The sequence below is a fragment of the Lepidothrix coronata genome, unplaced genomic scaffold (assembly GCF_001604755.1).
Source record: "Lepidothrix coronata isolate B3197 unplaced genomic scaffold, Lepidothrix_coronata-1.0 Scaffold44, whole genome shotgun sequence".
In the NCBI taxonomy this organism is placed as follows: domain Eukaryota; kingdom Metazoa; phylum Chordata; class Aves; order Passeriformes; family Pipridae; genus Lepidothrix; species Lepidothrix coronata.
The window spans coordinates 2518860-2533181 of NW_016690224.1; the positions used below are offsets into that span (position 1 = coordinate 2518860).

The 14322-nt window shown below is 52.5% G+C and overlaps 1 protein-coding gene across 2 annotated transcripts; it reads right to left on the bottom strand.

Annotated features, from left to right (window-relative positions):
* Positions 1–334: 334 nt before the first annotated feature.
* HPS4 (HPS4, biogenesis of lysosomal organelles complex 3 subunit 2) lies at positions 335–14318 on the bottom strand. 2 transcript variants are annotated; one of them, XM_017814379.1, is made up of 13 exons: positions 14271–14318; positions 13323–13413; positions 12506–12649; positions 11479–11586; positions 11097–11213; positions 10880–10974; positions 9754–9826; positions 9041–9074; positions 8344–8440; positions 6946–7870; positions 4366–4498; positions 3371–3479; positions 335–1523 (listed from the first exon to the last, which is right to left on the bottom strand). In XM_017814379.1, the coding sequence occupies exons 1-13, from the start codon at positions 14303–14305 to the stop codon at positions 1352–1354; spliced, it is 2133 nt and encodes a 710-aa protein (XP_017669868.1). In that variant the 5' UTR covers positions 14306–14318; the 3' UTR covers positions 335–1351. The 2 variants fall into 2 exon arrangements, with proteins under 2 accessions (XP_017669868.1, XP_017669869.1); XM_017814380.1 differs by lacking the exons at positions 13323–13413; positions 14271–14318 and adding an exon at positions 12355–12418 and having other exon boundaries at positions 12506–12617.
* Positions 14319–14322: the final 4 nt, after the last annotated feature.

The window sequence follows — 14322 nt, forward strand, 5'->3', positions numbered from 1 at the left end:
CTTGGGAACTGCCTGTGTCAGAGCAGAACCACGAGCTGTGACCATGGTGACCTCACCATGTCCAGCTCTGATGCTGACACGAGGCTGCTCACCATCTCACCATGTTCATGTCTCTCTCACTATCTCTCAGTAACACCAGTAATGCATCTACCTTCAGGAATCTTCCAAGAAGTTGCTTTGCAAGAATGACTGAACCAACAGGCACTGCCTGTTCAACCCCACCAGTGCAGGAACTACCCTTGGCACAGAGCTAAGAGAGGGAACAGCTCACCCAACCCAAGCCATCACACTACGAACCACAAACACGACAACCAACATGACTCTGGCTGCTGAAACAGTGCCAGAATGAGCCTTGGAGACTCTCTTTTATTTCCAGTCACACTGGGGGGGGGGTGTGTACGTACCAGCAGCAGGTTTCCAAGCCCAGCCAAACATCTATCCATCCCTCAGGTCTAAGCAGCCATCACCACAGACCCCCCCAGCCACCATTGAGAGGGGACACTCTGTCAGAGCAGGAAGGGAACAGTTGCTGAGGGGCTACAAAACCTCTTTGGTCCCATCAGCTTAAGAGGCGGTTTCAGGGTCAACAGAGCGTGGGCAAATGGAGCATCAAGAGCAGCAAAACAAGATCCTGCACCAGGAGGGAGGGAGCAGAAGGACACTCACACCACCACCACCATCACAGGGCCCTGTGAGGCCACGGGGTCCAGGTGTGGGCAGCGCTGGGCTGCACCATCACTGACCAGGCAGGTGTGGAGGGACAAGAACCTCCCAGAGTCACCTACAACATAAAAGCCTCCTGACAGCACCTGGAGGAGGCTTATGAGTTCTGCAGCACTTCTCCAGTCTGAGAACAGGCAGGCTCTGCTAATCAAGGTAAGGCACTACATCATGGCAGGGCTCATTCCTATGGATTAAGAGATATAAATAAAGCCCAAGTCTGAGCAGGGCAAGTGCAGGCACAGACAGTGTCTGACTGACATGTCTCAAAGCCAGCGCTGCCCGGGGGCTGTGTGGCTCAGAGGAAGACGAGGTTTTACATCAGGTCAAGGCACGTGGGGAGTCTACAGAGCACCAGGAACTGGCCCAGAGTCCATGTAAACCAAGCGCCCCAACACGGCTGTGTTCTGTCTTCAGTCTTTGGTAAGTGCTAATGTCAGTAACACCTGCCCTGGCCCCAGATGAGCTGCAGGACAGGGCAAAAAGTGACCCTTTTGAGGGTCAGGCAGGCTGGAGACCCCACAGAGGCAGGGCAGAGCCTCGTGCCTCTGACGGAATAAATGGCTGAGATTTTCCTTATTGGAGATGAACATTCAGCAGGGGCTGAGACACGTTGTCTGAGCACATCAGCTCACAGCAGGTTCACCCCGTGCTTCAGCAGCTTCTGCTTGGCCTTGCTGGGCAGGCTGAAGGCACTGTCGTGCGGGTTGGGGACACCTGAGTTGCGGAGCGGAGCACCCAGCTGCTGGAAGTAGGTTTCCTGGACGGGATTCCGACAGGCGTACACGGCTGTGGAGGCATTCCTGGCAGGGCAGCAGAGAGGGAAGAGGTCAGATTTACAGATTCAGGCCAGATTCACAGGTGGGCACTGGTGTGTTTACAGCACTGGGCTCCCAGCTACTGAGAGGGACTTTCAAATGTCTCAGCGAGGGAACACGGAGCTAAATGGGCACCAAACCCCTGCAGTGCATTCCCAGAAGACCACAGGGAACCAGACCCTTCTTCTCAAGGGTCCTGGCATCCTAAAAGGGAAAATGGGATATCACAGAACCTTTGAGGCTGAAAAAGACCTCCAAGACCATTGAGTTCAACCTGTGACTGATCCCTACACGGTCAACCAGCCCAGAACACTGAGTGCCACGTCCAGTTGTTCCTTGGACACCTCCAGGGGTGGGGACTCCACCACCTTCCTGGGCAGCCCCTTCCAATGACTGATCAGCCTTTCCATGAATAAATTCTTCTAGGACCCACTCAGCAGCACTAACACCTGTGTGTCACCAGCCCAGGACACCATGAGCTGGGCTGGAACACTCCTCATGCCCAGCACTCCTCCCTCTCCCACAGGAGCCCATCTCACTGCTGCTGGCCATAACCAAATCCCAGTACAGCACCTCGCAGCAGGAATCACGTTCAGTCACAGGTCTGATGAAGCTCAGACAATAGCCAGATACTGTTACCACAAAAGCTGTGATTATTAACAGCAATTAAGATTAAGAACCCCCACAGAGCATTCTCCTGCAGGAAGGCTGGCAGGGAGAAAAGCCAAGGACTCTGGATTCCTCCTCAACGGAGGAAAGCAGCAACTGCTATGTTTGCTGACACCCTTCTGTGACAACTCTCCATAAAAGAAAGCAGTTTTAGTCATCTTGTTACTCAGGCTGATTCACACATGGAGTTGCTTTTTTTGGGGTAACACGGAATACACCAGCTTAGGCAGTCAGTTTAGGATTGGATTTAAGGAGCCAGTCAAGCTCATGCTAAACAAGGAGTTCTCCAGCACTGAAGTGTGTGATTCACATTCCCTTGGCAAGCTGTGCCAGAGCAGTGAAACTGTTTAATTCCCAGAAGCATCTTTATTTCATCATGTTTTGGACAAACAAGCAGGACCAGGCAGGCAGAATCTGTGCACTCACAACACAACCCCCCAGCTCAGCTGAGGAACCCTGAGGAGGGTTCGCTTCAGCCGTGGCCTGGGGAAGGGATCTGGGTGTGGTGAAGGGATGTGGATGTTGGGAAGGGCTCTGGCTCTGGGGATGAGCCCTGGATGTCAGGGAGGACTCTGGCCAGGAGGAAAGGCTGTGGCTGTTGGGAAGGGCACTGGATGTCAGGGAGGGCTCTGGCCATGAGGAAGGGCTTTGGATGTCATGGAGGGCTCTGGAAGTCGGGAAGGGCTCTGGCTGTGATAAGACCATCCTGCCTGGTGCATCACAATTGAGTTTGCCACGCACATCACAGTGTGTTTCCAACCCAACAAGCCGTGTAAGAAAACAAAATCTAGGTTGCCAATTCTGGGCGCCTTTGGCTCCCCGCCGAGACACAAATTTATTAGGAACAGCTATATTTAACACTGCGTCTTAGAATCTTATGGTGCCAGGAACTGGCAATGTTTGAACATTATATCTTAATCCAACTCATGGCACCACTCAGCTGTGCCCTCAGTCCCGGTGCCACTGTAGCCTCTCAACATCCAGAACACAAAGGAACCCACAATTAAAAGCAAACTTAGGGAATAAGGCGATGTGACTGACCCTTGCCAGGAGGCACCGGTGTGGTTACAACATGTGCCAAAACCCAGCCAGACTTAAAAAGAGGTTCCCCCCTTCTGTGACCACCCAGGCTGGTGTGAGGAGGGGTTGTGAGCATCCCTTACCTGATGATCACCTCTGAGGCCGAGGGAAGCTGGCTGAAGTCAGAGTGGATCAGCGTGGCCGCCCTCAGGAAGTGCCGGTCCAGAGGCCCAGGTGTGTGGGGCAGGTTGGCTGCACAACAGGAGCAAGGGGGGGTATTAAAAGCCCACTCTGTATTGTGTCCCCATTTACTGAACAGAAAAAGGCCCTGGATCTTCCCACAGACCCTGCATAGCAGCAGAACACGCTGGTGACACCTTAAGTCCCAAGGTGACCTCAAGGAACCAGTCAGTGACAGCCACCGTGCTCAGCCAAGCACATGCTGGGGTACCGTTCCCTGCAGGCAACACACATCCAGGGGTCACAAGGTGGCCTGAGGCCTGGAGTACCTAGAAACATCGGGGTTTCTCTCTCTCTTTAAAGCACTTCCAAGCTGGACAGAGCCAGGCCACTGTCTGGGAGGCTGCCAGAGAAAGGGAACAGCAAAACCAACTGGAGCAACACATGCACAGGGCTTTCTGCAGGTCAGTGGTCCACCCACACCCAGGACAGCAGCCCCCCAACTGCTGCCTGGTCCCAGCTCCTGCTTCTCACAGCCAGAAACAACTGAGAGACCCTCAGGTGTGACTGACAGACCCTCAGATGTACAGTGGGACACAAGGCATCACACCAGGGATGAATGGCTGGGGGCAATGGCTGGGTTTGAAGGGGATGTCGAGTCCTGTGCTCACACCCAGCCCTCAGCAGAACCCCAAGGGACATCATTCTGAGCAAAGCACCAGTGGCAGCTGCTCCAGCTCCCACAGCCTCTGGCTTTCACCGAAACAAAGCCATCAACAAGTCTTCAGCAGATTATAAACTCACAACAAAGTTCCCTCAACAGGGCCTTTCAGCCAGGCTGTGTGGTAGGAGTTACAGTGAGAAATGCTTCTGAGCTGTCTGAGGTATGAGAAAAGGTTCCTCCAAAACCCATTCTCCTCACTATTCCCTCCTGCTGTTCCAAAAGATGAAGGCTCACCTGTGAGGACATTCTGGACACGGTCATAGTGTGTGAAGCTGTAGGTTGTCCTGGCTGAGGCCGAGGAGTCCTTGGGCAGAGTCTCCCTCAGGTGAACCTCGAGGCCATTCAGGGAAGCCAGGCTGCTGTGGTACTGCAGACAGGGGAAAGGCAAGGGTCAGAGCTCCACCTGTGCCTCACCTGGGCTTCCAAGGAGGTGCTGGAGGGGGCTCAGGTGACAGAGGGACCAGACCCTTCCATGCTCTGCTGTGCTGCCCAGGCTCCCACATGGAATGGTTGGGAAACTTGGGCACAGGGGAAAGCAGACAAGTCCCACAGCTCCCATGTCAGTGATGGAGCTCAGAACACCCTGGTCTAGTGGAAGGGGACCCCGTGGAAGGGGTCCCTGCCCATGGCAGGGTGGTGGAACTGGATGATCTTTACCAACCCAAACCATTCCTTGATTCCGTGACTCAGGAAAGGGCACTCCAACCTGAAAATAAGCCAATAAACCACCTGATGCTATTAATTCCAGGAAAATGCAGGGCTCCATTAATGTACCATCAACCATTACTCTCCAGGGCTCATTTTCACATGACTTTCAGCCACAACAAGGAATATTCCTTTGCTTCCCAGCCCTTATTACACCAGGCAGTACAAATACACACAACAATGTACACACAAACACACACAACAATGTACACAATCAACGCCAAGCTGTTCTCCTGAGTGGACTTTCAGTAGCCCAGCTGGATGGCTGTGCTGAGGCTCCCTGGGCACAGGCAGGGCACAGGCAGGGGCCCTCCACCACTCCTGGGAAGATTAACTCCATAATCCTCATCCTGCCTGTGTGCTTTCCTCTGCTGTGGAGAGGATAAAGCCTCTGTTCAGCAGGACAGCACTGCATGGCCTATGCTTGACCTCCTGTTAAAGAACAGATTTTCCCTTCTGTGCAGTGAAATGGAGGGATTAGACCTAAAGAGCAGCAGGAAGGAAGCCCCAGAGCCTCCTGCTCCGCAGGGAAAGCCTGCGATGGAACCCGCCCTCCCAGAGGTTCTCAGCTGCACAAGTAGCATATTTTACCCTTCTTTGGTGTCATTTTTGGGCCTCAAAGCATTCAAAAACATTAATTATAATGCAGCTTTTACATCCCTGAGAGCTGAGGGTCATTTTTAATCTACAGATAAACAAAAGGATAGACAAGCTGAGGTTATGTCTCAAATCCACCAGCAGAAGAGCCCAGCTGGACCTCCTCAGACAATGCTCTTCCTCCTGGGATAACTGGACATGCAATGCAGCTCTAAGGGATAACAAACACCTGCATCCACAGGAGGGTGTAGCAGAAGAGCCCAGTCACAGCCAAAATCCAGGCTGTGACAGTGCAGTTTGGGTGAGATCCAAAGCAAGGATATGTGAGATGGAAGCAGGATGTTTGGGAAAACAGCAATCTGGATGGAATGGAGCTTTGTCGACCCTGGGGCAACACATAAAGGAAAATGGACTGTGCAATCCCTGTGCAACAGGGACAACCTTCAGCTCTCCAGAGTGACAATTCCCATCTGCCTGTTTCCCTCTTCCCCTCTTTGGAGAAGACATGGCAGAGCAGATTTGTGCAGCTGCTTGTTCCAAATGAGCAGAAAGGGGACCAAGTGCAAAAGGCACCAGCTGCAACTCCCGCCCTCAACTGATTCCGCAGCAATTCCTCCCCAGGCACATGATCCCTCCCATGCTGAGTGGAGGAGACGCTCCCCAGCTCATAGGGGAGCCTCTGTGTCCCACAGCTTCCAGGGAAAGGAGCAACCTTGAGGCTCTGCGTTAGTCTGAGCTTCCCTCCACCTTCCAGTCTAGCTGGGTAAGGAAAATAGGTTGTTCCTATGGCAACTGGCATATCAAACAGGGCTCTGCAGCTTTGACTCAGCTCCTGGGAGGGAGGCAGAGGCCAGGCAGCAGCTCTGCAGGCTGATGCTTCCCAGGAAAGGCGGGGGACTGGCACATCTTGCCCCTGCAGCCTCATCAGCTCCATTCACAGGGAAGCCTTGGCACCCAAATCCCACAGCAGAGTAATTTGGGATTGCTCTGGTACAGCCCCTGTGCAGTGCCCAAACGGCATCCTTCTCTCCAGCCCCGGGGAGCAGGCTGGGGGCTCCCACAGCCAAAGGAAACACTCCAGGACCTGCTGCCAGACACGTCTCTGGTGTTCCCAGAGGGAGAAGCTGTGATGTGCAAAGTGGGGGTTAAACAGAACAAACCTTGCTTCCCAAAAAGCACTAAACTGAGGGGTTTTCCCAGCAAATCCCAAATCCAGCCCAGGCCTTCTGACGGTCACACCCACATACTCTGCTCCGGTGCTGGCACTGACAGACAACAGCAGCACCAGGAGCTGTGTGAGACAAGGCTCTCACCTCCCTGCTCGCTGCCTCACACCCTCCCACACAGCCAGGGCTGTGGTGACGAGCCCCGAGCCAAACGGCTTTGCCTTGTGCAGCACAGAGCAGGTGAGGAAAGGATGGGAAGCGCAATCCAACATTCCCTCCTCAGTTGTAAACCCTGTCCCTCCCACCAGTAGGGCAGCTGAAGGTGGGAGAGATCTTCCCCACTCACCACATCTTCCGTGGCACTCCGGTCCCCTCGGAGATGGTCCTCAGCCAGCAGTGACAGCACCAGCCCCTTGATGCAGTGAACATAGAGGCTCATCCGGGCTGGATCGCCCTCTCTGCCCAACTCCACGGCAGTCCGGGCTCCCAGCCTGTCCCCTTGGGGTGCCCAGCTGCCCTCCCCATTCCTGGGACATGGCATGTGCCCTGCTGGGTCACTGAGTAGATCCTCCTGAACCCCCACAGCCAGCAGCCAACTCCCACTCCAGAGCTGTGACTGTCCAGCAGTGCCTGGACCATCCAAACCCCACACATGGTCACCAGCAGAGCTGCCGCTTCCTCCGGACACACGGCTTTGGCTTTGGCTCACAGTCTCTTGCTCGTTGTGTTCTCTGGATTTCCTCCTGCTCAGCTCCTGAGCAGGAGAGGGAACAGGAGAGGAGAGGGAACTTTGGTTCTCAACATCAGAGTGCTCAGTATCAGAGTCCACAAGGGATTTCCCCATGTCCCGACTCTCCTGCTCCCGGGCATAAGGGTTGGGAAAGGAAAAGCCTTCCAGGTATGGACCCATAGTTTGAGCACATTCAGAAGTCCAGAGTGTGGAAGGGCTTGGGAGATGCTCTGTGTCACTCTCTGATGGGATGTGTGTTTTCCTGCTGAGCTCTGAGCTGTCACTGCCTGGTCCACTCAGGTTTGCAGCTGAAGAACTCCTTGTGCTGGCTCCCATTCCAGGGAAGCCTGTCAGGGGACTTGCAGGGCTGCCTGACTGCAGAGCATCTCCTGGGGCAGCTGTGCCTGAAGCCTCCTCAGGGGACTCCTGCACAGATATACCATCCAGGGCTTGGTTTTCATGAACTCTTGTTGACTCTGGAACTGCTTGGGAGCACGAAGCACTCTCCTCTGCTCCAGTGCCTGCTGGGGACATGGATGCCCTAGCGGGAGATGACAAAGGGGTTAAACTACTGAGCAGGATCTGTGTGGAGTTATCCTATACCTAATAACCCCACTGCCCCCTGGTACTGATCAATGGCTGCTATAAAGAGCATCCTCCTGGGAAAAGGATGGGCTGAGGTCTAACACGGGTGAAAAGCCTGGGAATGTTACATTGCAGGCTCCTGGGAATGTCCCTCCCTTGTCCACAAAGCACAAAGGCTCCAAGCAGTGCTGTGAGCTGAGAGACAACAGGTCACAGATGGTCTGGGGAAGCAGTTCTGCTTCAGGCTGCTCACAGCAGGGATATGGACACAGGAATTCCATCCAGCCCGAGAAGCCTCAGGCAGCTCCAACAGGCAGCGAGAGGGTCCAGGTTAGTTCCAGGGAAAACAGTGACAATGACAACAAGGACACAGAGCCACGTGTGAGCTCCTGCTGCAAATCCTCTCTCTGTGTCAGGCTGGTTTCCTACCTGGCCATCCACTCCACTGGGAAGTCCCGGAGCACTGAGACTTCGTCCCTTGTTAGGAACACCGGGATGATTCGGACACCCTGCGGCAACGGAGACTCTGCAAGAGCAGTGGAGGTTTCAGGATTAAATGAACATGCCCCAACATAAAGAAGAGAAGCCAAACTCCATCAGTTTAAAGGCTTCTGCAGGCAGAATAGGTCTGCCATTGTCCTGCATCCCAACTGAGCTGGGCAGCATTTGCCCACCCTCCTCATACACAGTTAAATTTTCCCTCAGTGTTTCTTCCTAACCATCCTGGCAGATCATCTCTAAACTGATGCTGAGAGATGATGACTGGAGGTTTGGACTGCAAGAATCAGCCATCTGTTGTCAGGGCTCCATCAGGGCCAAGTAGGCACATGAGGAACTGGAATGAAGGCAGGCATGTTGGGAATCTGCAGAACTGACAAACCCAAAAGAGCAAACCCTCTGCTTAGCCAAGGGAAGGAGCTGGTTCTGATTACACAACACCCACTGGTACTGCTGACTAGTGCCAGCAACAGCCTCTGGGATATACTGGATATACTCCTGCATCCAGCAAGATCTTGGATGTGAATCCCTGAGAAGCAGCTCATGCTCCCATGCAGACAAGGCAGCCTGGGGGTGCCCACGTGCTGCTGCTGGTGGGCACTTGGCAGCACTGCAGCTGGATGCTCACCAGGCTCCCGTGGCTCCTCATCTCCGGGATCCCTCTGCAAGAAAAGCCAAGAATCGGCTCTGTGGATGACTCAGTGCCACCAGGACACCCCTGCCACCCTGCTCAGCCTCCCCAAGGCCACAGCAGACCCCACATCACCCCTCCAGCAAATGCTGTGACTGGTTTATAGTGCTGGGCAGGGGTTTGTTCCTTAGAGAGCTCTCAAAGTCAAAGAGACTTCCCAAGGACCAAAACACACCTGAAAGCCAGGACAGAGCCACAATTTGCCATTACTGCCTTCTCAGGCCACAGAAACTCAGGTCATTACACCAGAAGAGCAGAGGTCTTCCTCATATCTGCATTGTGGTAGCTTTTCTGTCACATAAATAATAACTTTTGACAAGTTTTAATGCAAACAAAAACTGCTCTGTTTGTCACTTTCAGACGTTCATTGTTCATCGTATTTCCCTCTAAATACTTAAACGTGGGTACAAAGCCAATCAAAACAACCCACAGATGAGAACTCATGAATTCAGTAACTTAAAGACTGAAAAAAGCAAATTCCTAGTGCAGAAGTCTCAAAACCTTATTCAATCATAACTAATAAAACCTTTGCGCATCAGCATCAACATTTGTCCTTCCCAGTAATGGCACGTGTCAGATCTGTGTGACAAGAGCTCCCACACCACATCCTTGCAGGTATCTGCATGCAGGGAATATGTTCAGCGACATACCTGGCCTGGAGACTCGCTGCCTTGGAGGAGAACTTTGGCAGTGAGGGAAGGTGGCAGCTGGGTGCTCACAATCCTAAAAGGACAAAACATAGTCATAGAATCACAGAATCATGGAATGGTTTGGGTTGGAAAGGACCTTAAAGATCATTTAGCTCCACTCCTCTGCCATAGGCAAAGACACCTTCCACTAGACCAAGTTGCTCCAAGCCTCATCTGACCCGGCCTGGAACACTTCCAGGGATGGGGGAGCCACAGCTTCTCTGGGCAACCTGTGCCAGGGCCTCACCACCCTCACAGGGAAGGATTTCTTCCTAATATTTAATCTAAACCTACTCTCTGTCAGTTTGAAGCCATTTCCTTTGTCCTGTGAGCAGAGAATCCTTCCCTTAAGGTCAGCCACAGGCTCCTGGGGCTCCAGGACAGGCAGAACCAGCAGCAATGCTCATGATGGACACACTGGACTTGTGCTCTGAGCAAAGCTGATGGTGCTGCAGGAACCCAAAAATACCCTAAAGAAGGAGAGGTTTAACTCCAGTTCAAAGCCCTTTGCAGTGCTGCAGTAAGACAGAACTCTGAGGACATTTGGTGACAAAATATCTCTACCAGACCCAGCAGTGATACAGTGACACACACATATGTGTGGCAGACAAGGCTCCCAACTCCCTTCTCAAGCCAAATGTCCACCTCCCTGCACATGCTGCCAGCTTTAAGGTGCTGCAGTGACTCACGCCCAGCATCCTGGCCACGGGTATGAGATCACTCCCTGTCAGCCCTGGAAAATGCTCCCACTGTGGCACATTTCCAGTGCTCCTAAAAGGTGTTACTGGAACAGTTTATGCCAAAGAAAAATGGCACTTGAATGTTGCTGCCAAGGAATTCTCGGAATTCCCCATCTCCTGCCTTTCAAGGCCACCTTAGAGGCTTTCCTTGAAGTCGTTCAGTCATCTTCGGTTGTAAGAAGCTGGAATTCCTCATGGGAAATCCTGGCTCTGTGCATTTTCTGTCAGTACAGACAGTGGTCCTAGCCAGCAGATCAGACAGAACCACGAACACACAGACATGCCTGCACTTATCTGCAGTGGATTTAGGGGCAGGTCAAGCCTTCAGGGAACACCTGGGTACTTACAAGCCTCTGTAGAGGATGCAGCCTGCCAAGACATGGGGACAGCGCTGGCACGTCTGCAAGATGAGAGCTGCCTTCAGCAAGAGCAGGGGATCCACCTGGACAGGGAGAACCACAGGGAGTGAGGCCACAGAATTCTGGGAAATGGTCAGAGCAGCAAATAATGCACACTCCCAGGTAGGGCAGCTCCAGCCAGGCAGTGCAGAGGATTGGCCCTTACCTTGGTTTTGTCCAGATGCCAAAGAGAATTGAAAATCCTGTGGAGGTCAGTGGTGTTTTTTTGGATGTGTTCAATGTACCTGTCCCACTGCCTGCCCAGCTCCTCCTGGGAAAATGCCTGTGGACAACAAAACCCCACACACTGTCACTGCACAGGTGTTCCTGCATTGGGGATGGGAGATGCAATTCATGTGGGACAGAGCCTCAGAGGGACAAATCTTGTCAGGATGAGGGGGAAGATGATACCGAGAGGAAACTGCTTTAGTCTGAACACCTGGGAAATGTTTAGCAGACACCCAGACATCCTTGGTCCCAGTTCTTGGATATGTGAGGAAGAAACACAAGAGAACATTCCAGCCCCAGGGCCAGGGGTCTCCCGTTACCGTGTAGGCGCCGCGCACGGGGCCGTTGTAGAAGGTGAAGAGGCTGATGAGCTGCTCCAGAAAGCGCCTGCAGCTCACGTCAGGGAGCTCCACTGCACAGCCCAGAACCTGCAACAGGAGAGCCATGAATGGGGGATGTTCACTGACAAAACCCGGGCACAGCAGGTGAGAACAACTCTTATCGCTTTCCAACAAGGACAGACAGCTCTGTCAGGCAAACCCCCCCCAGACTCACGAGTCACATGAAAAGGAAATTCAGAAATACCCACACAAGAGCCCTGGCACAGACAGGATAAATAAATGATATCAGAAATGCAATGCTTCAGACACACTTTCTTCCCACGCTAGATGACCCAGCTTGGTTCTTTAATAGCTAACAACATTCTCCTGAGACTAAGTACTTTAAAACATTCAAATTAAGTTGTTGTTTACAGCAATGAAGACACTTCATTCAGCTTTTAAGTTGCTGAGGGAAGCAGAAGCATCATGCCTCGTGCCTCAGAGCAAGCCATGTGAGCCTGAACAGCCAGTTAAATGGGGCTGACTGGTCTCAGCCCAGTTCCCAAGGGATGGTTTGGGGGCATTTTTGTCATAGCTCTGCCAGACACTGTTCTTTGTATACTAAATGTCTGTGGACACTGTCATGGCTCTGCAGCAGGAAATGCTGAGGGTTAGAAGGAAAGAGCAATCAGACCAGCTTGAGATTCTGTTCCCAGTCATTGCCAGTAGCCCACAGATACACACAACGATGTGGAGCTCAACATTTCACAGCCATTGGACAGGAACATCTAAAGAAATCATGTTGGGAGTAGACACACAAATGAGGTACATGAAGCCTAATGACTTTCAGGACACAGTGACTTAAACTCAAGTTACCTTGCAATGAAATTCGTGCACTGCAAGGTCCCTCCCAGCTCTCCCCAGGCGTGCAGCCCCCACCCTGAAAAATAAACCCTCTTTGTTTGACACAGTCCTGTAGCCTCTGACTGTTCCCATTCTGTGACTGCTCCAGACCTCCTGAACTCACCCACAGATAGTCTCCATCCACCACCACGGCAAATTTGAGCTTCCTGAGGCGGATGAGGCTGGGAGGGACCCCGGAGATTTCGGTCATGCAGCGAACCACCCCTGCCATCTGCCCACACAGCAGCTCCTGCTGCTCTGGGAGGGTCTGCCCAGGGAGATAGGGAGGAGAAGCTTTAGTTTCCCTTTAAAAGAACTGGGACAAAAATCACTACTGTAATCAGGTATAAATAAAAATTAATTATCAATTCAGTTATATAGAAAGAATTGTAAAGCATTGGAACAGGCTGCCCAGGGCAGTGGTGGAGTCACCATCCCTGGAAGTGTTCAGAAAACATGTGGAAGTGGCACTTGGGGGACATGGTTAGTGGTGAAAGTGGTGCTGGGTTGATGGTTGGACTTGATCTTTTCCAACCTTAATGACTCTGTGATTCTATGAATCAAACACAGTAGCACAGGCATATTTCTGGTAGAAAATAACTGGATTGCTTTTTCCAGGCAGCACAAGGGCCTGGACCTTATGGAGGGGAATTTTCATCTCTCATGTGTATTTATATACATCACCAGGACAGACCTGGACTGTGCTGGACCATTCCACAGTGGGGGAGCAGAGTGTAACCCCACTGCTGTGTCCCGAGCCAGGTGGAGCCCAGCTCCACTCCACCTGGAGTTAGTTGTACAGGATTTTTTAAAACTTTTGTGAACACTAAATAGGGATTAATCTGAATCTCCACCTGGGAACCAAACCATTCCTGATCCAGAACTATCAGCCCTGACCCACAATACCCCTTTACAGGTACTAAAATGAGAGTAGACATTACCTGAGAAGGGTAAAAGTAACAGATCCCAGCACTTGTAGGATCTCCTTCCTCCTTCACCTTTGAGCCGTCGTAAAGGAAAAAGTAATTCCACCTAAAAAAGCAAAGCAGTACCAGGAATTATTTTGTATTTGAAAACTGTTGCACTTCTCTGTCTCCTTTCTATCAGTTCAAGAAGAGCAATTAAAGGTTATTACAAATGGAGAGAGACATTGTTCTTGCACAATCACACTAAGTTTACACCCAAAAGCAGCACCAAGTGTCCCTTACAACTAAGTCTGACCTTTTTTGTGGGCTTAAAATAGGTTCTATAACTCAGCAGCTCAGACAGGTGGAAAAGGATATGGACTTGTGAGATATTCTACCTGAGCCCAGGGAGTAATTGTCATTGAGCATTATCCACATGCATTCTAAACAATTCCTGGGACCTGCTACTATTAATTCAGTTGCTCCCTGCACCCGACAGCCCTCGAGGAGCACGAGACAGAGAGTTCCCTCGGAAGACAAAATGTTATTCCACTCGTAACTTCTTTGATTGACATATTCATAACACTTTTTGTCCTCTCCTGTCGTCACATCTCGAGACAAGCTTCCCCCAGGAGTATTCCAGCAGGAACAGCCCAGGTCTGGGGCAAAGGCAAAAGACGGCTCCAAGGCGGTACCGAGGAACCCGGGAACCCGCGTTACGGCCGGGCCAGGAGCAGGAGGCTGGATCCGTTCCCGGGGCGCCTCTCCATGGCCCTGGAGTGACTCTGGGAGAGGGACGGAGCTGCTGAGCCCCTGCTGGGTTCTCGACCACGGGACGGGCACTCCGCTCTGCGCTGCAGCCGCGACCGGTGACCGTACCCACGGTCCGGCCAGCAAAGGGCCGAAGTGCCTTCCCGGGACACCCGCCACGCGTGTCCGGCGGTGTCCGGGCGGTACGGACGGGAGGGGAAGGGGCTCACTCACCACGGCGCGGGGCCGGGCTCGGTGGGCCGGGACATGGCTGCGGGCGGTTCCG

Excerpts from the sequence above, each read along its gene's own strand:
- HPS4 (XM_017814379.1), bottom strand. The coding sequence starts at position 14,305 with ATGTCCCGGCCCACCGAGCCCGGCCCCGCGCCGTG. Across the intron at positions 4,499-6,945 it reads GGAGTGCCACGGAAGATGTG|TACCACAGCAGCCTGGCTTC; the intron begins GTGAGTGGGGAA and ends CCCTGTCTGCAG. Across the intron at positions 1,524-3,370 it reads GCCTCAGAGGTGATCATCAG|GAATGCCTCCACAGCCGTGT; the intron begins GTAAGGGATGCT and ends CTGCCCTGCCAG.